Genomic DNA, 24,342 nt, shown 5'->3' on the forward strand with positions numbered 1-24,342 from the left:
CCCAAAACTGTGTCTTTCTTAGTGATATGATAGCTTTGGATTTCATAAAACTTCCTGCTGAAGACAGACAAGTATTTATGCTCAGAAGCTGAAGGACTGAGCCTTCCAGTGATGGCCTTGGTAACTTGACTAGAAGAGTCTTTTTAAAAGAAGTTCATAAATCAGTATCTTTTAAACAAAGATCAGGTATACATACACCAGTATAATCAAATAAAACACTGTTCATGGAAGTTAAGGGATCCAGCTTAATTTATGTCCATTTACAATCTAAGTGATGCTTGAGACATCTCAGTACAGCTATGACACCACAGCAAACACAGAATGAAAAATACACACGACTCTTCATATTTGGTTCCACGTACTCAAGCCTTGTTGACAGGCATGTAGGCACGTCTCTGGGTCAGAAGTTCACAGGAACTTGTCACAACGGGGCAGATCTAACTCAGCGCTGAATGACGAGGATGGATACGTGAACACAAATGGACGCCCATTACTCACCAGCTGACATTTACCAGGTGTCAGTTCCTTCCTGACACTACACCTGTGCAGAGGGAATGCAACTGGCCTGCTCTTTTTTTTTAAAACCATCCCACCCTGCCCAACGCTACAGTCTAGCAAAATAATAAAAGAATACCCCACAGGTTTCAGCACATGGTAAATGTTTAACTGTATGGATGGACACACAATACAATTTATTTGTTCTTTGTTTCAGGTACAGGAGAGGGAAGAGACCATCCTGTGCACACAGGCACACAAAACCAGCAATGCTCTTCTTTCCATTCTTTCCCCTTTTCACGCTACTCTTCCAGCCACAGGGCTCTCTGGGACCAATGTACATTTGGTTCAGACAGGGAAGCATAAAGTACACCTTACAAGAGCACTTCAGGTTTTCAGGGAGTACAAGCCACTTGATACTGTGGATGCAGTCTCAGAATCATATTTTTCAGCAAATGCCTCTTTTGAAACTTCTTTGAAAGAACTATTCCACCATGAAGTTCTCTAACGAGCTGGGAAATCCTACAAAACAGACCTAATTGAAGGGTATCAACACTCTGTTCTGCACCTTCATCAGTAACATACCTAGGACAACAGCAGATAGCTCCTGCCACTTAGACATCAGAACCTGGAGCAAAGAGACCTTCAGCATGAAATCAACTGCTACAGGCCTGGGCTGCAGCCACCACGAGCAAGTTATGCACCAAATGCACGGCTTACTTCTGAACTACTGAGCAGACGAAGGAGCAAAGGGAAAGGTATAACACAGCAAAGATTGCACGTGCATGAGTACTGAACCACCAAGTGCTTTTAAACTTGGGGTCACAGGTTAACAAAAAGCATCACCATCACACGCATTTCACTTCCTTCTCCCCTCAGAGAGGGAAGCAGGGCAGGAGGAGAGAAGTTTGTGCCTACCATAGCTGTAAATTCTGCCTTTCTCAGAGACAGTTCAGTATGAATGACTGATGCAGCAGAAATTAATACATAAAGTGAAAAATGCAAAATAAGTATTTATATACCGAGACATGCTTTCTCTAGAAAGCACAAATAATCTTTTCAAGGTATTTTACCTAGACAAAAATACAATGTCTCAGCAAGCTCTTATCCTACTTATTATAAGCATTCAACAATTAAATCAAAACCTAGTGTAGAAAACCACATTTAACCTGTTTTAAATAAATAAATCCTGTTTGGAAGGTGCTTTATGCCAGCATTGCTTCTACTCAAGAAGTCTAAAGAAAAAAGGTTGAATTTGATTGCTTGTTTTCAATTAGTAAAATTTACAAGAAAATTATACAACCAAAAAGGATGTTTAATGCCTGAAACAGCTTCACAGCAAAACGATTCCGTGTTTCAGTTCCTTGTGACTATTCATACCAGCTTTCAGTTGCTAGCAGCTTACTGCTATATAGCTTACTACCTAACAACTTCTCATTTATTTTATTTGCTTTTAATTCAAGTCACAGAACTTTGTTCCCACCATGCTGCCTCAGCATTCTTTTTCATAAATGCAAGCAAAGAACCAGAGGCCAACAGAAAGAAGAGAATATAATACTAACCACAGCAACTTACCTACTTGGTCAGGAGCAAAGCACTAGAAGGCAATGAGCGCTACAGGCTGTGCACATAAAATAGAATATGATGGAAAAATAATCTGATTGAAATTCTTTCTGCCTTTCCCCAAAGACTTCTTCATTATTAACAGATTGTTTCCTGTCTACTATAGGCACCTTCCCCTTTTGAAATACTCTAGTGCAAACCAGCAAGGTCTACTACACAGGGCATCATGAAAAGCTTTGGCTGTATTAAGTATCTATTGATTAAATTGACTATTTATCTAAACTGACGATCAGGACGAAGTATATGTACTTGAACAGATTTTATGAAGCTTTCTGGAGTTACCCCAAAGCTACCCTACCCCTCTTTTCCATTTTTACTTTTTTTAATGTAGCACGTGTCACACTTACACGTGCACCTTACAAAGATTTCTTTGTACCCTTACATTCACCAACTCCTTACCCCTCCTTTGGTAATATCTATCGACCTTTCTCCTCCCAAAAGTAGTCTACAGCAAAAAAGGGCCAGGCTCTGTCCTGCTCAGCTGTGTAGACTATCTCACCTTCTAGCACAGACTCTAAAGCAGAAGCTATGGTGGGAAAAAGCACTTCAAATGCTAGCAGGGCTTCTGCCTTAGTATTTCTAGTCTCTAGGTTCATCTTGAAGAACTGCACCTCTGGCCCTGGTTGGCTGCTTGCTCTGGCAGGTAAGCCTGGTCTCCCTCAGGGCTGCTGCAGCTGCTCAAAGAGCCCTCCACTCAGCTCCATTCAACTGCAGAAGGAAAGACAAGGTGAGAGGTAAGGAGGCATCACACAGCCAGCTAACTCTTCTTATGCAGAGCTCACCCTTGCAAAGCCCAAAACAGAATGGAAGGCCCTTCTCCACAGCATCCTGCCTTCAACAGTGGCCTAAAGAACGTAAAGATGGGGTGTGCTTGGAGTTTTCCTTTCTCAGCACATCCTTCCAATACATGGCTTAGGAAATTATGTCTCTTCTCTCCCTCAGAAGGGTAAGAAAGAAAAATTGCCCCAGGTCTCAACCATCCCTCACTCCCAGACCACCCTCCCTGTGTCCCAGCAGAGGGGCTGTCTCTCGCATGCCAAATTGTTCTGTTCAGACGGGGAGGATCTCCTTGTAACTCGGGTAAGGCAGACACCACAAGCTATCCGTGCCCCAGAATTATAGTGTAGTACTGCAGGGTGTAATGGCAGCGATGGGAAGTTACCCATATTTGAATGCATAAAAGGTTGCTTGTGCAGGACAAACCTGTCTTAAAATAAGAGAGTAAGAGAGGTAGAACAAAGCACAGAATTCATTTTTAAAGCCCTTCCACACATACTGTAAATAAAGGGGCTCATACAAAAACAGTCCTGCATCTCGACTCCTCTCTCACACATCACAAAATTCAGTAGTTTTTAGTTTTTCCTAACCACAGCAAGAGAAGGCAGTGAAAGACCTTCAATGAAAAATGAGGGCATGTTAATCATATATGATTCGAGATGCAGGATAATTTCATCTGCAGAGAAATCACGTTTCAAGAAGGAAGGATACATTGGTAATGTCCTAACCTCTTCACCCAACCCTATGGCACCTCCTGGTGAGCTACCACTGAGCTCCCACCCTTACTCAAAAGCCAAGTGTACAAGGTAGTCCCAGTTCTGCCAGCCTGTAACTTACGGCCATGCCTGTTAAAAAGCAAATGGCTCTGGTATGAACTAAACACCCACCTGAAGAACCTCCTATTTTAGGTTGCCATCCCACAGAACAGTAACTCCTGTTTCACAGACCCTTGTCATAGATCAAAAATGCAATACCTGCATAACACAAAGGCAGAATCGATACAAGTTCACTCTGAAAGGTTCCAGACAAAGATCGTATCGATCCAGCTTTCTGTGCTCGCATAACCACTGTATCACTTACTCTTGTCAAAGACAAGAAAATAGCATGTGCTTATCCCTATCAAGATCAGAACTATTCTGCTAGGTGATCAGGAAATATTACTGTTAAAAACTACAATGTTGTAAAGGGAAAAAACGATTATAGGAGAAAAAGAGGACAGTGCGACTGATCAGCAGTTAGAGAAAAAAAAGTAATAATTCCTCAAACAGGGTCATGCCTACCAGCACATAACATGAAATCAACCTAGCAGTAGGATTAAGTATTAAGTAACCTCCAGAAAACCTATTTTGCAAGTTAATACAGACACTTCTAACACACCATTTTAGAGAGAGTTTTCTTCTTTTATCTCAAGATTTATCAGTTTTCTTCTCAGAATATCAGTTAAGGCAAAAAGTGAGCAGTGACCACTGTACACGACCCAGCCAAAGTGCTCACAGGTTTCAGAAATGAAGATAGGAACACTACCAGTGCAAGGAAAAGAAATCTACTGCTCAGTATTCGATTCAGGCATGGCTTTATTTAGAGGAGCTTCTTATACGTTTATTCTCCTTCACCCAGCAGCCAGATAAACCTCACTGGAATGCTTCTGATTTTTCTTAGGGAGGTCTGGGTTTTCTAAGGCCTATTACGGTGTCACCAACAAATGTCAGTTATAAGACCTCTTTCATATGTTGCCCGCACCAATTACATGATGCACTGTGTTATGGTTTCTCAAAATCAAAATTGGTTTTAGCAAAGTAACACAGAGCAAAATATATCTATATTTCACAAGCATTCTCCTCCCACTGTCTGACACGTGGAAGAAAAGCAGGAAGTAAATGCTTCTGTTCAACTCAGATAATGATTTCACTTAATTTTTTTCTTAAAAAAGTTTACGATATTTTCAATAAATTAGTACATATAGTCCGTGTAATCCAATAGCAAAAACAAAGCATTCATATCTTAATAACCCCATCATAAACTGCTCATTCTCTCAGCCTGGAATTGATTATTCTGAGAAAACACCACTAGAAGCTCCTGTCATAAGTTGGACTAGATGATTTTGAAGGTCCCTTCCAACTGAGCTAATTATTCTATCCTATCCATTCTTTCACTTTTCCTGAGAGGTCCATTTTGGACATTGTCAGAAATACAATATTGGGATGAATGGTCCTTTAGTCTGTTTCAGAATGGCTGTTGTATAGCAATTTCTGTAGCGAGTCAACAGACTTGCAGCCAACTCGAGCCAACAATTAACATCAATGCTTCGTAAAAATATGCTGAGGGCCCACTAAGATCTAAAGGCTTCACTTACAGGAGGTGGTAAGGATAAAACACCACTGCCCTTGAAGGTGGGACTGAGATCTGGGACTCTCAGGTGTTAAGCAGCCCCATCAGATGGTCTGTTCTGAAATTCTCCACTGTTTTAGTACAATTTGAATAAATGGAAAAACAGAATAGGGACCAACAATTCACAAGCATGTTACACTTAGCAATGGTGACAGTGATCAGTCAGAGGAGGGTGGTAAAAATTAAGCATCTGGGGAGGGGAGAGAGCCCTCCAGAACTAAGATTTAATAGAATCACTTATTTTCTGCTTGCTGAACTGCTCTGCTAGAGCATGAAAGCAGTCTAGAAGCGAAGCACCCCCCCAATGGCACAGTTTCTCCAGTAGGCCAGCATTTAGACTTGGCAACTAATAAATGCTATTTGGAAAGCTTGATATTGAAATTCGTGTTTGCATACCTTCACATCAAGATTCTAAAAATAAGAAGCTTATGGGAAACTGACTTGTTTAAGTAATATTAAAAGGTAAGAAATTAAAGATGAAAAGAAAGTTTAGCATGAAGTGTCCTTATGATTTGTGGGCTTAAAAATAGCATTCATACATTGAGTAAAGTATAAATGAAAAGATTTACAGTAGGAGAGAGCCAATTGCTTTCACACTGCTGTAACTCATCAGCTTAAAGAGCATACGACTCACTGCCAGAAGTTCCTAATGCAATCTATTTCAATGAAAAGAAGTGAAACTGTGTTTGTTTTCCTTGTAATTTCTACTCACAATGCGTTTAGTTGCGCAAGAGGGGAAAAAAACTACTGAGAAGGCTATAGTGACAGTTTTAAACTCTGTGGACCTAAAACCTCAGATGATAAATTAAAACATGATTATTGTTTGTAGGCTTGGATGTGTGTCCTCATGTAATTAGACTCGGTGTGTTAAGATCCACTGTCCCACATGATTTTTGATGCATCACACCACTGCTGAGGTAGGGCAAACTGCTCAGTGATCTTGTAAAAGAACCAGTGGCTTCATGTATAGGCAAAATACCTCAACAGCAGAAAAAAAAAAGACATTAAGCTTTTCCATCAATCTTTTTTCCTCAGTGAAGTTCATACATGTTTGTGAATTACACAGAGTGAAACATAAAAGATTTTAGAACTACACTGCCTAGGACTTCAACATACTTCAGTGGTAAGTGTGCTGCTTCTTGCCTGGAAATTTTGTCAAGGTAGAAGGACAGGGAGAAGGGAAAAGATGAAATTCAGGTGTTTACCCTGACATTCCCACAGCCCTCAAATAATAAATTCCTTTTCTCAGACAGGTTGAATGGAAAATTTTTACAAGGAATTTATTATTTGAGGACACAAACCAAGCAAGCTTCCACGTGTTATATGCACATTTGAGCTTTACCTGCTTGCCAGGCCAATTGTCTTGGCTGAAGAAGTTTGCAGTGTAAGTTATAAAAATTAAATTTTACTTATGGAAGAGAAGCAAGGTTACAAGTATCAGACAAGATTCAGTCAGTAACCAAAACATGATTTGTCTTATTTTTCTACTGGTCACAGCTAGATACCACTACTTGGTACTTACAGCCTACTTTTGCCAAGTGTATGCAAATAGGACTATTAGAACTGGCGCAGTATCTAAAAGAAAGTGCTGATACCAAGCAATTGCAGCTCTTACAGCCGTGAGATAGCAGAAATTTCTGGCACTTCTTCAGTACTGCAAACAATTCTTGTACTTTAGAATCATTAAAGGAGATATTTTGTCGACTTACAATTGAAATCTGTACAATCTGATGCTTGTTTAACAGCCTTGGCAACAGAAAGTGAACTGGGAGTACCAGCTCCCATGCTTGCAGGCACATCACAAACTATTAAAAAGGCAACCACGTTGGCAGTTCTCAGCTTTTTTTTTTTATTTTATTTTATTGCCCTTATGTAACTTGGGGGGTATAGTGCATCTATACTCACCACAAATCACCTGTCTCAATCAAAAAACTGCTTGCTCATTCTTGATCAGATAAAGACCTGACTTTTCTTACAGCAAGCCCACGGATTTCAGCTGACTTTCCCTACGCCATTCAAAACCCTTCACTAGCTAGGTAGATGTGGCTGGTAACGAACAAATACTTTGCCTGGCTTCTCTGCTGTACAGTGCACATGTGCCATAGCACAGCTGAGGGGGGAGGGAAGAATAAAGCCTAAGCCATGAAATCAAACAAGATCCTTCATCTTCAGCATCTAGTCTCCAGCTATGCTGTTCAAAGGCAAGATGTGTGATATTTGAGGGATACAGGTAGCAATGAGCCTGCTTTGTCTCTGATTGCTCTTTACAGACCACATTTTAGAATAAGCCCTGTTTTACTTCTTAAAGCAATTTTTTTGGTTGGCTTTCCTTGGTTATTCTGAATCAGTATTTTCCATGAATGCTGCAATTGCTTAGAAGCAATCCCAAGTGAAACAGCCTCTCATTCGTTCCTTCTGGGATTTTAACTTTTTGGTTAGTTTTCATTTCACCTGACCTCAAGAGACCTTCTCAGGCCTGCACACACACAGACATAAGACACCCTCTGAGGAAAATTTGTATTCAAACACCCACACTAATAAAAGCACTATTCATCTAACTAATACGTGGAGTTTTTATGGATGAGTCAACCTACCCGGTAAAACTAGACACAGTTTTTGTCAATTCATACAACTTGGCAATAAGTAAAATGGCTTTACATGCATTTGAATGCAGTGGTACCAGTCAGGGCACAAACACAAGCCAACCGGTAAAAATAATGTGCAAGAACAAAGCCGGGACTAAGGACTTCACCAAGGTTTCATGTGCTATGTGAGGTTTATCATCTACCTTTGACTTCACCCATGTTTCATTCGGGCAGCAAATCCAGGGCCCGTCGAGGCAATAAGGAATTTTACAATCTGAACTCTGCAGCTGCGTCAGAGCTGTGCAAATACTTACATACTCACCTGTTTTGTTTTTCTGTGTCACAGTTTTATCAAGCTGAGGGAGCTCTAAGTGAATTAGAGATGCGATAAGGGGGTTTCCCTGTGCTACTGCATCCCTTAGGAGGAGATCGCACTCACTGATGCAGAGCAGGGGGGAGCTGGGGTTGGACTTGACAGCGTCAGGTGGAAAGAAATGGTGACAAAACGCCTCTTCTACCTGCCGGGGGTAACACACAGCACCCACACACACCCGGACGGGAAATAAGGGCTGAAAGAGATGGCTGGGGAGCAGGAGAAGCCAGGCAGGGCAGCGGGAATTAGCAGCCCACCTGCAGGGGAACTTCCCTCTGCAGCATCCCCGGGCTGGTGCTGCTCTGCTCGGGGAAAACAAAGCGGGGGGAGCCCGGGGAGCGGCCGGGGCTACCGCAGGGCCCCCACAGCCTCCGAGGAAGAGGAGGAAGAGCCCGGCTCGGCTCGGCGACAGGTAGCGGAGGGAGGCCGGGGGGAGGCCGCCGGGCGCCGCAGCGGAAAGCGCTGGGCAAGGCAGGGCAGGGCAGGGGTCTCGCAGCCCGGCGCCCCTGCCCCTACCTTGTTGAGGTGAGGGTCGCGGAGCACCTCGTAGCCCCTCTTCATGGTGAGCTGCAGGGGCCGGGCGGCGTCGCGGCTCTGGGCTGCCTTCCCTGCTCCTTGCATGGCGCGGGCTCGGCGGGGGCGCGCTGCCGACAGGTCGCGGCGGGAGCGGAGGCGAAGCGGAGGCGAAGCGGCGGCGGCTCCTCCTGCCGAGGTGACGGCCCGGCGGGGTGGGATGATCCTGCGGCAGGGAGGGAGGGAGGGAGGAGGGAAGGAGGGAGGGGGCAGAGCCGCGGTAAGGCACCGCCGCCAGGCGGGGGGCACCGGGGCACCGCCGCTGAGTCACCGCCGGCCCCGTGCACCCCCACGCGGGGCCGGCCCCGAGGGGCGAGGGGCGCCGGTGGCGGGGTCGGCGCCGCCCGGAGCCCACCCCCGGACCCCCGCCCGCTTCGCCCCGGGCCGGGCCGCGGCTCCCTGCGGTCCTTGGGCCGAGCCAGGGGCGGGCAGGGAAGGCCTCAGCCTCCGCGTTTGGCCCTCGCTCCCTGGCGGCCCCTCCGGGTCGCCCCGGTCCCGTTAGCAACTCTGCACTGAGCTGCTCGGGAAAAACGGGAGGCAGCGCTTCTGTGTCATCGTGTTTTTTATTTTATTATTTATTTTATACAGGGCCTGGTGTTAAGCTGCCCCGGGAGCACAGCTGTGTAACGTGTCCGAGCATGAAGGGCCTGTGAGGCCACGCGGATGCGCTCAGGTGGGATCCTGAGCTGGAGACCAGTCCCCTGGCCACGGCCAGACACAGAGCTGGGGCCTGCCCCTGGTACCAGGAGTGAAGTTTCGCTTTCATTATGTTATTAAACGAGTGTGAAATCTAAGCTTCCCCAAAGGGGATCAGCTGCACGCAGTCCTTAGCCCGAGTGTGTTGTGATTAGCTCTTGGGGGTGGAGTTGTGCGCCGGTTTAAGCTGTGCTATTCGGGGTTATGTCTGGGAGGGATGGGGAGTATTACAGACCACATACACAGAAGGTGTTCGGCCGATCTATGCCACCGTCTGTAGCATTTCTGTGCAGCACGTCCTAAAATTATTTGCATACAACATGGGTGTGCTATAAGACTGTGGCTTTATTCTCCTAAATTCATGTATGTAAACAGAAATTAATTTCATACAGATACTGTAGCCATGCGAAAGGAATTACACAGCTTTAAACCTAAGTCTGGGACTGAGGTTTTTGTTATTACTTGTGTTGCAGATTAATTAAATGTCAAGCAGCAACAAACATAAAAATTTTGTAGCTATGTTAAATCTATCTCTTTGCATTTAGTCTGTATGCCATGTATCCATTCTACTACTTCCTATTCTATAAAAAAAGGCTTACTCAGAATCTGTCCTTTCCTGAATTTCCTGTTAATTAGCTCCAAAAGAATCATTTGGGGTTAATTAACAAAGGAAATTTGAAAGGCTTCCAACTTCTGTTTCTAGAAACTTGATTAGCAAGTAAGCAGAAAATTCAGTAAATAAACCTCTCCCTGCCTCTACCATCTCAGAAAGTATTATGAAAAGCAATATTAACAAAACATTTTGAACAAACTTCAAAACTGGAGTCTCTGTTACTGATGATCTACCCTTCCTGAGGTTTGTCCAGATGGCTGAATAAATATCCAAGTCCTGAATTTTACCTTAAATAGGTATATCAGGCATACCAAGCTCACATTTCAGATCTTTCTTAGTTATGATAAAAATAAAAAGCAACATGGAAACTTCCTTCTTTCCTTTCTTTGTAGGTACACTGAAACTGTTGTGATAGAATGCTAACCTAAGTGCCATACTTTTGTCCAAGAGAGAGCCATGTGTATTGATGTAATTTTTATCTTAGTGTCGCAACACTAGCTATAAATAAAAAAAAAATCTGCCAAAAGTCACTGTAACTGCTATGTGTACCTGTTCTGAGGTTTGACCCCTTCTAAGGACTTGTCCTGACTCACCTTTTTCCTGCTATTAAAGGCATGTATTGAAGCAGCTAATTCAGGTGAAGTTAGTGTGGCTGTACTTTCTTTTATGTAATCAGACTTTAAAAACAGTTTTCTACAGTATTTTCCGTACAAATTTATTCCTCTGTGTTTTCCTTGAAATAGAATTTATTTCTGTTCATTATGTTCAAACACCAATAAAAACAAAATCATATCCATCTCATAGAACAGTTTGGGTTGGAAGGGATCTTAAAGATCATCCAGTTCGAACCCCCCTGCTATGGGCAGGGACACCTCCCACTAGAACAGGTTGCTCACAGGTCCAACCTGGCCTTGAACACCTCCAGGGATGGGGCATTCACAGCTTCTCTGGGCAACCTGTGCCAGTGCCTCACCACCCTCAGAGTAAAGAATTTCTTCCTTATATCTAATCTCAACCTACCCTCTTTTAGTTTAAAGCCATTATTCCTTGTCCTATCCCTACACTCCCTGACAGAGAGTCCCTCCCCAGCTTTCCTGTAGGCCCTCTTTAGATACTGGAAGACCTGTAAGGTACTGGAGACTGTAAGGTCTCCCTGGAACCTTCTCTTCCCCAGGCTGAACAACCCCAACTCCCTCAGCCTGTCTTTGTAGGAGAGGTTCTCCAGCCCCTTGATCGTCTTTGTGGCCCTCCTCTGAACTTGTTCTAATAGGTCCATGTCCTTCTTGTGCTGGGGGTCCCAGAGATGAACACAGTGCTCCAGGTAGAGTCTTATGAGAGCAGAGCAGAGAGGGAGAATCACCTGCCTCGACCTGCTGGCCACCTGCTTTTGATGGAGCCCAGGATACAGTTGGCTTTCTGGGCTGCAAGCGCACGTTGCCAGCTCATGTCGAGATTCTCATCAACCAAGACCCTCAGGTCCTTCTCCTCAAGGCTGCCCTCAATCCATTTCCTGCCCAACCTATATTTGTACTTGGGATTGCCCCAGTCCAGATGCAGGACCTTGCACTAGGCCTTGTTCAACCTCATGAGGTTCACATGGGCCTACTTCTCAAACCCATCCAGGGGTTTGAGAATCCCTTCCCTCCTGAGTGTCGACCGCACCACACAGCTTGGTGTCATTGGCAGACATGCTGAGGGTGCACTCAATCCCACTGTCCATGTCACTGACAAAGATGTTAAACAGCACCAGTCCCAAGACAGACCCCTGAGGGACACCATTTGTTACTGGCTTCCACCTGGACATTGAGCCGTTGAGTGTGGCCATCCAGTCAATTCTTTACCCACCAAGTGGTGCATCCATCACATCCATGTCTCTCCAATTTAGAGACAAAGATATCATGGGGGACAGTATCACATGCTTTGCAGAAGTCCAGGTAGATGTTGTCAGTTCCTCTTCTCTATCCACTAATGCTGTAACCCCATTGTAGAAGTCCACTGGATTTGTCAGGTGCAATCTGCCCTTAGCAAAGCCATGTTGGCTGTCACCAATCACCTCCTTATTTTCCACATGCCTTAGCATAGTTTCCAGGAGGATCTTGCCAGGCACAAAGGTGAAACTGACTGGTCTCACCTGTCTTCCTTCCAGACCCAGTTCTCTGGGCCTTCCTTTTTTCCCTTTTTGTAAATGGGGGTTATGTTTCCCCTTTTCCGGTCAGCGGGAACTTCACGAGACTGCCATGACTTCTCAAATATGATGGACAGTGGCTTAGCAACTACATCCACCAGTTCCTTCAGGACCCGCAGATCTCTTCAGGTCCCATGGACTTGTGCACCTTCAGGTTCCTTAGCTGGTCTTGAATCTCTTATGATAAATGTGTGCCTGAGTTGTAAGAACAGCTCTGCTTTGGGAAGAAGACCTTTTCAGCTCAAAAGGAAAAGCAAAGAAACAGGAAAAAAGTGATGTCTCCTGTCACCTGTAGATGTCTTCCACTTGAGGCCTGGAGCATTTTGACATTAGACAGAATTAGTAGGTATTTATTTGCCCGAGTCTGCTGCTAATTATTTTCTTGCTAGAGTTTATATTTGTATTAATTTTGTCATGCACCATTGCAGAGTATCCTTGAAACAGACATAGAAGTAGCACTTTAATGTGCAACGTTTCAGAGTGTATGGAGGATGTGGTTCAAATTCTGTTCATGTAAGAATGAAGATCTGATTGCTGGTAAGCATTTGATTATTATCTCTGTCTGTACAGAGTTTTAGAGTGATTCTTAAGTGACTATATCCAGGACTCCATAATATTGAACCAGAAAAACAGTTTAAAATAGGTGAAAGGAATAATGTTCAAGTTACATCTGTAGTTAAAGGTGATTATTACAGAAGGATGCATTACACAATAAATCTATAGTTGCAATAATATGAATAAAGTAAGTGGCAGATTTATTTTTTTTTTATGGCTGCATATGAGATACAGGTATTTTTGCAAGAGTTAACCCCCATTTAAATAAATTAGTAAGGGTCTTACATTGTCAAGGTGTTTCTGACAGAAAATACAGTGGCTTTGCCCTCTCTTCTGACAGGTGCCTAATCCTATTTCCCAGATTGTTTTCATACGGCACAGCTTTAAAACTCCTACTCAAGATTTTTCACAAGTAGCTGTGCTTATGATTTCCTCCCACCCCCTATATGCTATTGCTTAATGAATTTTTCTGTCAGATCTGTCAGATCTTCCCGGATGTATTATGGATATATGAAAAACTCTACTTGAAGTAGTCCTAGAAAAAACTACTAGAAGGAGCATTGAATGTCATCTCATTTGCCTTCATGTCTGAAACTATTGTTAGAAAACTCCAGTATATGAGTACAACCCTCTTTGGCAATCTAACAGTAAGGAGACTGTACAGGAAAGGAAAGATTTCCCTGTTGCTGAAGTGGTTAAGATGGCTGGCTCAGTTTAAATATTTAAGAGTGGAACTTGGGCAATGTCCTTGTGTCAAGCTGTAACTGCTCAGGAGATTTGGACCCTGTCAGACCATTGTTTGAACCATGGCAGACTCTCGGATCTCTGTCTCCTGCAGTGCTGCTGTGGCACTGGGGAGATGTTAGTTTCCAGGGCTACCGGTTTGGAAGAAGAAAAAGGGAAATCCTACATCCTGATGAAAGCATCACATTAACTACGTTTTTTTTTTTTTTTTTTTTTTGAGACTGTACTTGTATTTCATGTCTAACTTGCCCAAATCAAGATCTTTAGTCAGTCTATTACCAACCAACATAGAAATAAATACAAAAAGTTTCTTTCTCTTTGCAGGAAAGAGATGTTTTGGAAGATTTTTCTCCCTGAATTCCATCATATATTCATACCCAGGCCAAAATTCTTTCAAGTTGTTCCTCCTGAGTCACATTTTCTGCCTCTTACCATCCTAATCATGCTCCTGAAAGTGCTGTTTAATGCTCAGTACAGGTCACATTACTCCAGCCGAGACCTCACCAGTCCTGAATCAACTGCGTGGTTTACTTCACGTGTTTTACCAATGGCAATTCTATTTTTACTTCTCAGTAAAATGTTTGCTTTTTTTGCAATCACGCAACACCATCAACTCATGTTCAGTTTGTGGGCCGATATAGCCCCATGTCCTTTCCTGCAGGGATGCAGTCTGAATGAGTTGGCAGTATCAAGTCCAATTTGGCAGAAACACAAGGCTAACTTTAAAAAAGAGGAATTGTTTAATGATTTAAGAATAGAACTGAAGCATTTGTAAAGTTTCTATTATGTAAACATTTCACAGCAGCATTAGCAAGCCAAACTTGTACTCGGTAATTTGAAAAGGAAATTCATTTTTTGATCATTAGGAAGCATATTTTTAGTTAGTTAAGCTGAAGAAGTAAAAATTAAACAGCATACAAAATACAACATTATTGTTTAATTTTGATAATTTTTTATAAACTGAAAGCATTTGTAATACAAAGTTGATTTTTTTTTTCTAATTTTACTTTAAACTAGGTAACATACTCTTGAGGTTGAGAGGGGAATCTAATGGTAGTTTTGAAATGCCTGAGGTGCCAGCACTCTGAGGGCCCTAATAGGGCTTGGTGACCCTGCCCAGTTCCCCTGTGGTTCCCCCCACCCACCCCATAGCCCAGGACCCCACGTCAGCCCCTCAGGGCCATCAGTCCCTGTCCTGGTTCCCCAGTCTGGCACAGCTATGCCTGTGTCTAGCCGTGGGCCCTGTCGGTCTGGACCCTGACCAGACGGACCCAACCAGCATGCTGACTTCATAGCGTGACCTCAGCCCAGCCTCGTCACTATGGTCTCATTCAGCAATCACGGGGTTGTATCTGACCCCGACTACCCTCACCAGGCCTGACCCTGGTTTGTGTTCCCAGCATGACCTCAGACCAGCATCAGATGGACCTGGACAGAGGACTGCCCCAGGCTGCCCCTAGCCTGCCCTGCTTCTTCACTGGGGATGGTAGAATGGGTTCCCGCTGTTGAGACCCTGCCATGCCAGCTCACACAGGGAGCACCCTACGTCCCAAGGAGGCCACCAGCCCCCACTGCACCCTGACATGATGGACAGTTGCAAAGAAGGAAGAGCCAGGCTCTTCTTAGAGATGATGTCAACAAGGAGGAGAAGCAAGGGGCACCTGGAGAACTTTCAACTGGGCTTAAGGACAACATTTTCCACCAGAAGGTTGGTGAGTGCTAGAGCAGACCACCTAGAGAGGCCAAGGAATTTTATCCCTGGAGATTTTCAAAAGTTGATGAGACAAGGCCCTGAGCAACCTCATCACACTTTGAAGTTAGGCTGGTTTTCAACAGGAGGTTGGATCAGATGACCTTCAGGTGTCCTTTCCAACCTGGACTTTTATGGCATTCTCTGGGTAGTACAATGCTGAGAACAACAAATTCTATGAATATAAAGCTATATCTACAGGAACTGCATCATGGCCACTAAAAGCTTTTCCTCCTCATGAATTCAAGTTTCTGTGATTTTGCTCCTCTATTTCTGTCTATGTGTCTTCTTGGCCAGGAGGACTTTTACCCAGAAGAACTGTCTTTGTATCACTTTACTCCTTTCTTGCAGGAATTTTATCCGATGTACCTTTAATCTAACCAAATTGTTTGACTTCAACAGCTGGTGATACATATCTCAAGACTCTGTAATTTTGGAAGCTGATGCTGGAGTCATGTAAATACTAAAATTATTTCACTATAATATATAACTAAATTATATATAAGTATAACAAAACTGTAAAAGTGGCTGTTGTACTTTTTATTAGTCGATATTGCATAGTCCAGGCATTGCAGAAAAAAGCCATACCTGTCCAAAACATGTTGGTTGTGTTGAAACACTGTGATAGATTTTCTGACTTAGGTGCAGTACAAATAGCAACTTCCATCAGCTCTCAAGACCACTGTGAGGCAGGGAGAAAGACAAGTAGATGTAGTTTCATGCCTGTATAGCCATTCATTTGTGCTGCACAGTATGTTGTGGCAGAATGACAATTGAATTCTGTGTTACTCTTCTGACTTGTAGGCCACATCCTTCTTATTATACTCATAATAAATCTAGCACAAGACAAATAAAATATATGTGCTTCAGGGCAGCATATTCTCAGAAGGTATTCTGGCCCACTTTGCCATCCAAGGAGATTAAATAATGCTCAAAGTAAACATCCGATTTTTTTCAGTATTTATCCAAATAGTGCAGCATTTGCTATTCTAAAAATTTCCATTCTAAATTTAATTTTATTTTTTAATAGCATTTCCATTTTATTTTTTTTTTAATTCAAGCTGTAGAGACTTAACTATTCACTGCTTTAGTTGTCATTTAATCACTCATGAACAGATATAATGTGAACAGATCTAGATTTTCAAAGTTGATGTAAAATGCTTCTATTTTGATTATACAGACACTCTGGAGTGGCTTAAATGACCTACGCAAAGTGGAAAATCATGTTCCTTCTTTTCAAACTATGCAGAAGAATTTGAAGCAAATCTTCCTTGAAATATCCTTTTTAAATTAATTTCCTGAATTGGCTGGTGATGAGGAATGTCAACTATTTCTAGAATACCAAGTCCACTTATTTAAAAGATATGAGATCTTGTTGGTACTATCTTCATCACTAACACAAATGCCTTCATTTTACACTTTACATAGCTTTAGAAACTTAAGTGTGCACACATATTTCCATATCAGATATTTTAGAGATAATATGGAGGAATATTTCAGATTTCTAGAATTTTAAAAAAATAATAAAAATTTGACTGTTTTGTTAAGTGTCCTGGAACAAATTTTTCTTGGCCTCACTTTAGCTGCACTAACAATGAATTTGGAGCTGAGGATTATTCAATGCCAAAATGAAATTGCTATGACTTTATGGTATGATTTGTATCTTAATACTGGAAGTTCACTGTCTTGCTAGGAATAATAGGATTTAGAAAAAGGCCCCAGACAGCATTTTTACTTAAATTACTGTATCAGATGTATGTTCTAGCAATAAGAGTGGTAACTCTGAGTCTCCATCCACTGTTTATAAGAATGTGGTGAATTATTTCAGTTCTGCCAATTACAGGCATAATTCCAAATAACTTTAACACCTTTAGGATAATTTTGGAATATTATTAGTGAGTGCATTTCTGTTGTCTGCTTCCATTTGCTCCCATTTTCACCATGGTTATGTCTGGCGCAGTAATTTTAATGGTTTAGCAACTGACAAAGCACGCTTAGATATTTTCTTCTTTTAACTACTTCATCTCCTATGCAAGGGCAGATGATTTGGTGAGCCTGTTAAAGGCTTTTTCTTTTCCATATATCCTAATTACCATGAGTATTTGGGAGATTGTCCCACAAAGTCCATTTTGTTTTCCAAATCATTAGCAATTTTAAAAACAAACCTTCTCACAAAAATGTTGGCATAGGCTCAAGCACAATTCTTAGTTCATCAGTAACCCTTCCCTGAGGAAGGAAAGCTGTGTGGGGTCCATTACATGCAGTTCACTTGCCAAAGCACTGGAGGTTTAGTGTGTGAGATTCCAACTGTGCTTAGGTTTTTCATATACAAATACTTTAGACAAGACCAATTAAAAGTTAAAATCTGCTAAATCAGCAGGGAAGAAGAAAGAGGCAAAAGTTTTTGAGGTAATGAACTGCTACCTTCCGGTGCAAAGAATGGCACTGTGCTTTAACAAGAATCCCTAGACCAGGTTCAAGGGAATCATGGACATCTCTGTCTATGATGCCTGGTTTGTTAATAGCTGTGAAAGGCCTAGACACCTTCAGAATGAGTATAAAGCACAAGGGAAAAATAATATTGTTTATAATTTTACCAAGCTTAGCATTTAGATGGGAACATTTGAGTAAAGGCTCATAAGTAGTCTTCTGAGATGATTCTTTTCAGGTCCCACTTAACCAAAGGATATAGAGAAGCATTTCTCTCAAACCACTTTTGATGTCATTCTCTGCCTCATGGTTACTCAGATAGCGGCAGTCAATGGCTCATGAATTTTTTCACTGATAGACCTGTTCACCTTGTCTCCAAAGAGCCATTCCTTCGAGCTCTGCAGACTCTCAGAAGTCTGGATGCTATAACTTTTATGCAATGGCTCTGCATACCCTAAATTCTTAATATGGAGCCAACAAGTTTCTAACAGGGATAAACCAATCTGTATTCCTCCACATAAAACAGTAACTTGCTGTACCAAAAATCCAAAAGTATGCAATATTTCTAAGAAAATATTTTGAAGATTAACTAGCTTGGTCGTTTTGAGTATTGACATTATTTTCCAAATAGCATTATGTCCTTTTAAAATGTTAAGACTACTTCTGCTGAAACTTAATTTGTAAGATATCTAGTATTACTTTCTGACATGACAAAGGAAGGAAATAACAGAGAATTTGTTTAAGCAGCAATTTTTGTGATTTAAACTAGTCCTGCACGAGATAATTCACCATTACTGTGGGTTTTCAGTTACAGGACAATGATGACAGGGTTTCAGAAATAATGTGGTGTTGTTGCCTGTGCATAGCAATTAGTTAGTGGCCTAGTTCAGATGAGAGTTTCAGTGTTTTATAAAATGTCTGAAGAATAGCTGTCCCAGTTAACATAATTAACTGCAAGGAACAGTTGAAGGGTACAGTTTATTTATTTCAGGAAACATTACTGAAAAAATTAAATAAATTTGTGCTATAAATGAGCTCTAGGGAGAAATATGAGTCAATGGGAAATTCTAGGTAGAGTACATGGAATGGTCTGATAACTTCACTGTGCAGCACCAGATATCTTGCCTGGCAAATAATCAGATATCTTCTTGCTTAAGTTTGTGTTTATTGATTTGTACTCACAAGAAGCAAGAAGAGACTTCTCAAAGAAAAACATTACGCATCTAGGACTGTTTATGTTAAAAATAAATAATAAATAAATAAACAGTCCTACAATGGTTTAATCCTAGCAGGAGAGAACAGTATGTCTAAATAAAGCTACATACCACTACTTGTGACCCTATCCTACTATTACTGGTTGTAGAGTCCTCATAATTCTTTAGGGAATGTTCACACCATGGATTTCACGTATGTCACTACTCAAAACCTCTAAATCCCCATTAAAAACAGAATGCTATTTATTTTCAGTAAATTCCACCTCCATATAGCCTTTGCAGCCTGTGCTGCAGCATTTTTCAGAAGGAAGGCACTGCTAGGAGAAAGAGAACAGCAGAAGTAGTGCTGAAGTTTTTGCCAATAAATTACAGGGACTGGAGACTTCCTGAGCCAGAGTTTACCAGCACACTACTACAACTAACAGCCACAGATTTTGTCTGTTTCTTTTTTGAATCCCTATGCTTTGGTTTATACAACATCCTGGTGAGCTGTGTTTCATAATTAACAATGCATTGTTTGAAAATGTAATGTTTGAAAATGTTATATGTTCTCAGCTCTTGCCAGATATTTTTTGGGTAACTCGTACTTCTGTAGTATGAGAAATGATAAATACTCAACACCTATTACCTATGCTAAAAATCTTTGGGGTTAAGATGACCAGTAATGCAGACGGTATCCAAAATGCAAGAGTACTATGTATGACTTAATGTCACATTGATATTCTCTCTTTATTTTCCAGTTTTTATGCATAGGTAATTTCTGAAACTATTTGCTTTTCTTACTGCCTCTAAAAGCCTGCCAATCTTTGGTGACTCTGTGGCCTCTTTCCTAAGTGGTCTTAAGTAAATTAGAATAATTTATTGTTTGTGTGTATAATACTGGGATTAACTATTTAATCTGCCATTTCATTACCCAGTCACTTGGTATTGCGAGGACTTTTGAAACTGCATCTCACTCCACCTCCCTCCTGTAGCTGTGAGCATATAGACTCTCTTTTGCCAAGCTCTCTGACCATAAGGACATAGCTTTGTGAGTAGAAAAGACAAGATTTTTCTCATAATCCTGATATCATATATCTTTTCTGTAATTCTTGGAACAGTTCTCATGAACTTGCCCTGATGGCAAAAAAAATGCTGCAGGTGCCATTACTTGTGGTACCTGAACTATGGGTACAAGTATTACTGTTGTTCCCTACAAAGTGTGAGCTCCCCATCCTCTGACATCCAGAAATCATCGTGCTTTTGATGCCCATGATCTCTGGTCAAACCACAAAACCTCTGTTGCCACAACAGTTTTGGTGATTGATTGGCCAACACTAAACTGGATTGCAGAAGATGTATGTAGGTTACATGTCCACAGCTATAATTTGGAGCACAGTGGCAACTTACCTCTGCAATAAATAGCTGCTCAGGCCCTTACAAATAAACAAGTCTTTTAAAGTCAGTATAACAAAGTGATCCTGCTGTATTCTGCTTAAGTAGAAGGAACTCATTACAGAGTTTGCTGGTTTACACCTTAACAGAAATAGAAAGAATCAAATAAAAAAGTGTAACACAAAGGGTTTTTGCAAATGTCTTAAATTACAGCTACATAATGGGTGAGGAAGGCCAAAGGAGTTCCTGCAGTGCATACCGGTCCTAAAGCAATTCCAGTTAATGTGGCAAAATAAATGTGGGCCATGTTCCCAGAAATCATGGGATAGCTGAGATGCTGAAAAATATTAATGTAGACATATAAGGTTTAGTATGTACTTGCCCTTGGTACTGCAGAGTCCAGGTGGTGGATTTGGACATGTGGACACCAAAGAGGGATATAGGTGGTACCATTGACATGTGTTAAAGAGAAATCTTGTCCCCTAAAACAGTCACCTAATTTTTGTTGTTGTTGTTGTTTTTGTTTTTTTCCCCCTTTGTCACAAGAGTGAAACAATGAATTACTTCCAGTGCAAGAGTCCCCAGATCTATTTTTTTTTTCACTATGCAATGCAGACAGGTTAGCTGGTGAAATTTAGGTGGACTGGAAAGGAGTTCTGCAGAAGGCAGAAAGTCGGGGTCTTCACAGTGCATTCATAAGAGAGGTAACAGAGTAGGCAGCATCTTTCTTTGTAATTCTTACAATTCTATTTGATTATGGACTTTTCCTATAGTATAACTATAAATGAAGTTATACTACATACATACTTGTTTTAACTTCTCTGATCATCTGTGCCTCAAAAGTGAGTTGTGAGAAATATATTTGTTCTGACTGAGTCAGAACACTGTGCGTGCTTTAGAACTGGATCCAGAAAAGAATTGTTTGTTATAAGAACCATTTTTTTGGCCATGCACTAAGTCTAGACTTGGGGCTTTGAGAAAGCTGTTCATTCATAGGGAAGGAGCATATCTTCCCCACATCATGAGATGTTAAGTCTTCTTTAAACAGTTTCTCTTATAAAGAATTCAAATGGTTTAAAGTGTTTGCTCTCAGCAGATGTTTTTGTATGCTTAGTAACATCCATAAGAATATTTTGCGGTTGGGTCAGAAACAGAAGCTGTCAGAAACTTAATCTCCATATCACGAGAGCACCACTGCAATTTATATGTCATAATGAATCTGACAAGACAAAGATGCAATGAAAGCACATTTCAGTAACAGATAGCCTTTGCGTAACATTTAATCTCCAAAGTATTTTGTAAAGGCCAAGTGAACAATCTTTGTGTCATCTATCTGGAAACTTGTAGCTGCACATTTCTACTGTCACTTTGCAAAACAATATGTCAAATAAAAAACTGCCCATCATACAAAGTGCTGAGCACCAAGAATTTCTCCTGTTTTACAAAATGAGCCCTTCTAGAACTGGGCCTTTAAATGATCTAGCAGATTTCATAGGGAATATTTTGATGACTATTCATTTTTGTTGTTATTTTTGCCTTTGTTTGGTTTTGTGGCACGTAGGACTGTGATCTGGAATCAGGACATGCTGGTGTAAACTAGAAGACATAGACCCCACCCCATAGTTTTCAAAGCAAGGTCCCAATCCAGCAAACATTTGGGTGAGTATTATAATTTTATACGTGCAAGAGGTTCCCATTAGACTTCCACTGGGAAAAATTTACAGAAAGACCACACCTGCTGAGCTTCAGTCTTCTGGCAAGCACTGCATAGAGGCCTAAGGGGAATGTGCAGGGAAGAAAGGTTGCCTGGATTATAAAAAAGGGTGTGAACCTTCCAAACTCTCAGGGTATGTGCAAGTTTATATTTGGATAACCCAAAAGCTATGCATGCAAATTGTCAGGGAAAACAAATGAATGGTGCATGTGCAGTATATCAAACGTCTTTGTGTCTCAACCAATATTTTCATATGCACCAAAGCGCACATTCCTTACCGAGGGTTATATACAATGAGACATGTTTAGAGTTTAGAAAGCCAAATTATTTGAATGTATGTGAATGCAGAAAGCAGTAACTCACTTTCTTTAATATCCAGGAACACTTTTTGTGTTCAGTTATGGCTTTCAAAGAAAAGTAAATGATTTTCTGATCTAACAATCATGAGACACTTAATGCTAGAATTTATTTTTGAAGTTTAAAATAATGAAAATGGAAATGCTGCCTCAGCCATTGCTTCAGTTTCTACTTTGTTTCCTTTGGCCACATTTTTTTTTTCTTCATGGAAACTACTGTAATGTATTTTTAAAGAAACTATGTCATGTTTTATATATGAAAAATATTGTGAATGAGCTATATATCCTTTACCTGCTCTCATGGATCCACTCTACAACTGTAAATCTCACGTTTCTGTATAATTTCTTTCTGGTCACTCATAAATCTCATCATACCAGCTTTAGTGTGTTAACTATATTTACATCCTAAAGCTATTATCAGTTGTCTTAACCCCTTAACTGGCTCTACAGCTCTTGCCAGCTTTGCAGGGAATTTGCAGAGCATTTCCAAATGCTCTCCGTTTGCACCCCAAACTCCTCAACAGTCTGTGACAGGTCTAGTGTTTCATTTGGGGTTCAGGTACAGCATGGCTATAGGTGTAGCTTCTGAATCTTCTTCTTTACACCCATAGGTGGCATTCGTACCAGTTTGTAGCATGACGAGCCTTCTCTGTGCTTTCTGAAAATATCTGACATCTCAAAATACTTTCTCTCAAATGGGCTGGTAATCCAGTTTCCAAGACACTGTAGATTTAGTCCAAGATATATTTAAAAGGCTCTGCATGAAGTAAAGAGTTTAAATCTGCCTTTCTACTCAGCCTTTTTTTTCCCTGTTAACTGAACGATGCAGTGTAACAGCCTGCTCATTTCTAGCAGCCGTGATCTTGTCTCCTGCTCACTACAAGCTCCCTCCTGCCAGGTGCTGAGCTCTCCAGCCATCATTCATCACAGTCTTTAGATGCTTTGCTGCTGGATGAAGATTAGTGTCTAGCACTTTTCAGGATAAAGGTCTGCTCCAAGAAGGATCGTTCGTCCTTTGCTCCTGTCAGAGGATGGATCCCAAATCAAGAAGTTATCTGTTCTTCCTGGTGCATTTATCTGTCAAGAGAGAGATGATTACACCAAACTCGGGGACTCTGAAATTAGCTAAATTTACAACATCCCATCTGCATTGCTCAGTAATTATGCTAAGATTATGATAAACTCTGTATATCTGCATAAAACTTAAATTAGTAATAAAAATAAATTAGTAATAATCTAACCGTATATAGACCACATTTTAACTTTATTATTTTTTTATCAAGCAATAATGAACTGGGAATTTGTCCCAGTATGCTAAAAACCTAGCTAATAAATCCTAAATTATTTTTGAACTAAGAACATAGAGGCACATGGGCTGCACAGAAAGACAATGAGAAACTTGGTCCACATATATATAGTTACTACAGTAACAAAAAAAAACAACAACATTTTCTGGGAAGATAAGGATTCACACAGTAACCTTATCAGTGAACTGAGAGAAGGAGAGGGACAAAATATTTCAAATGTGTAAATTTGCTACACCTTGTTTCAAAGCATAGCATAGGCCGTACACAACAATATCTACAGAAGTTTTATAATCAAAGCTCTACCTTCTAGTGTAATTTGCATTAACTCTACTGGAGTCGGTGCGGTTGCATGCACTTACAGTGTGGTGTATCAGCTGCAGTTAGCCTGAAGTAGCTGTGTTTCTCTAAGCTATGTTTTGTTGTACTGGAACAACTAAAGCCATGTCCTGTCCCATTAAAGGAAAGAACTTTGCCATGTCTGTGCATCGGAGGGGGACAGCTTTTCAGGCAAGGAAAAGATTTTAATAACATTACTGATGCTCAAACACTTTTCTAATGCATCTTGTTGTGAAAAAGGAAAATTAATTTTA

General features: G+C 41.2%; 1 protein-coding gene and 1 long non-coding RNA gene across 3 annotated transcripts in view; one reads left to right on the forward strand and one right to left on the reverse strand.

The window, feature by feature from the left end:
• Positions 1-8,944, reverse strand: part of ME1 (malic enzyme 1) — a 180,217-nt gene extending 171,273 nt beyond the window's left edge. The window contains exon 1 of the mRNA XM_040554032.1: positions 8,758-8,944. Coding sequence (XP_040409966.1) covers positions 8,758-8,862 — 105 coding nt within the window. The 5' untranslated portion in view covers positions 8,863-8,944. The remainder of the gene's footprint in view (positions 1-8,757) is intronic.
• LOC121068669 lies at positions 8,869-14,586 on the forward strand. 2 transcript variants are annotated; one of them, XR_005819021.1, is made up of 4 exons: positions 8,869-8,953; positions 9,403-9,487; positions 12,737-12,845; positions 13,932-14,586. It is a non-coding gene; the product is annotated as an uncharacterized LOC121068669 (long non-coding RNA). The 2 variants fall into 2 exon arrangements; XR_005819020.1 differs by lacking the exons at positions 12,737-12,845; positions 13,932-14,586 and having other exon boundaries at positions 9,403-9,942.
• The last annotated feature ends 9,756 nt before the right edge of the window (positions 14,587-24,342 follow it).

The sequence above is a fragment of the Cygnus olor genome, chromosome 3, assembly GCF_009769625.2.
Source record: "Cygnus olor isolate bCygOlo1 chromosome 3, bCygOlo1.pri.v2, whole genome shotgun sequence".
Taxonomy (NCBI): domain Eukaryota; kingdom Metazoa; phylum Chordata; class Aves; order Anseriformes; family Anatidae; genus Cygnus; species Cygnus olor.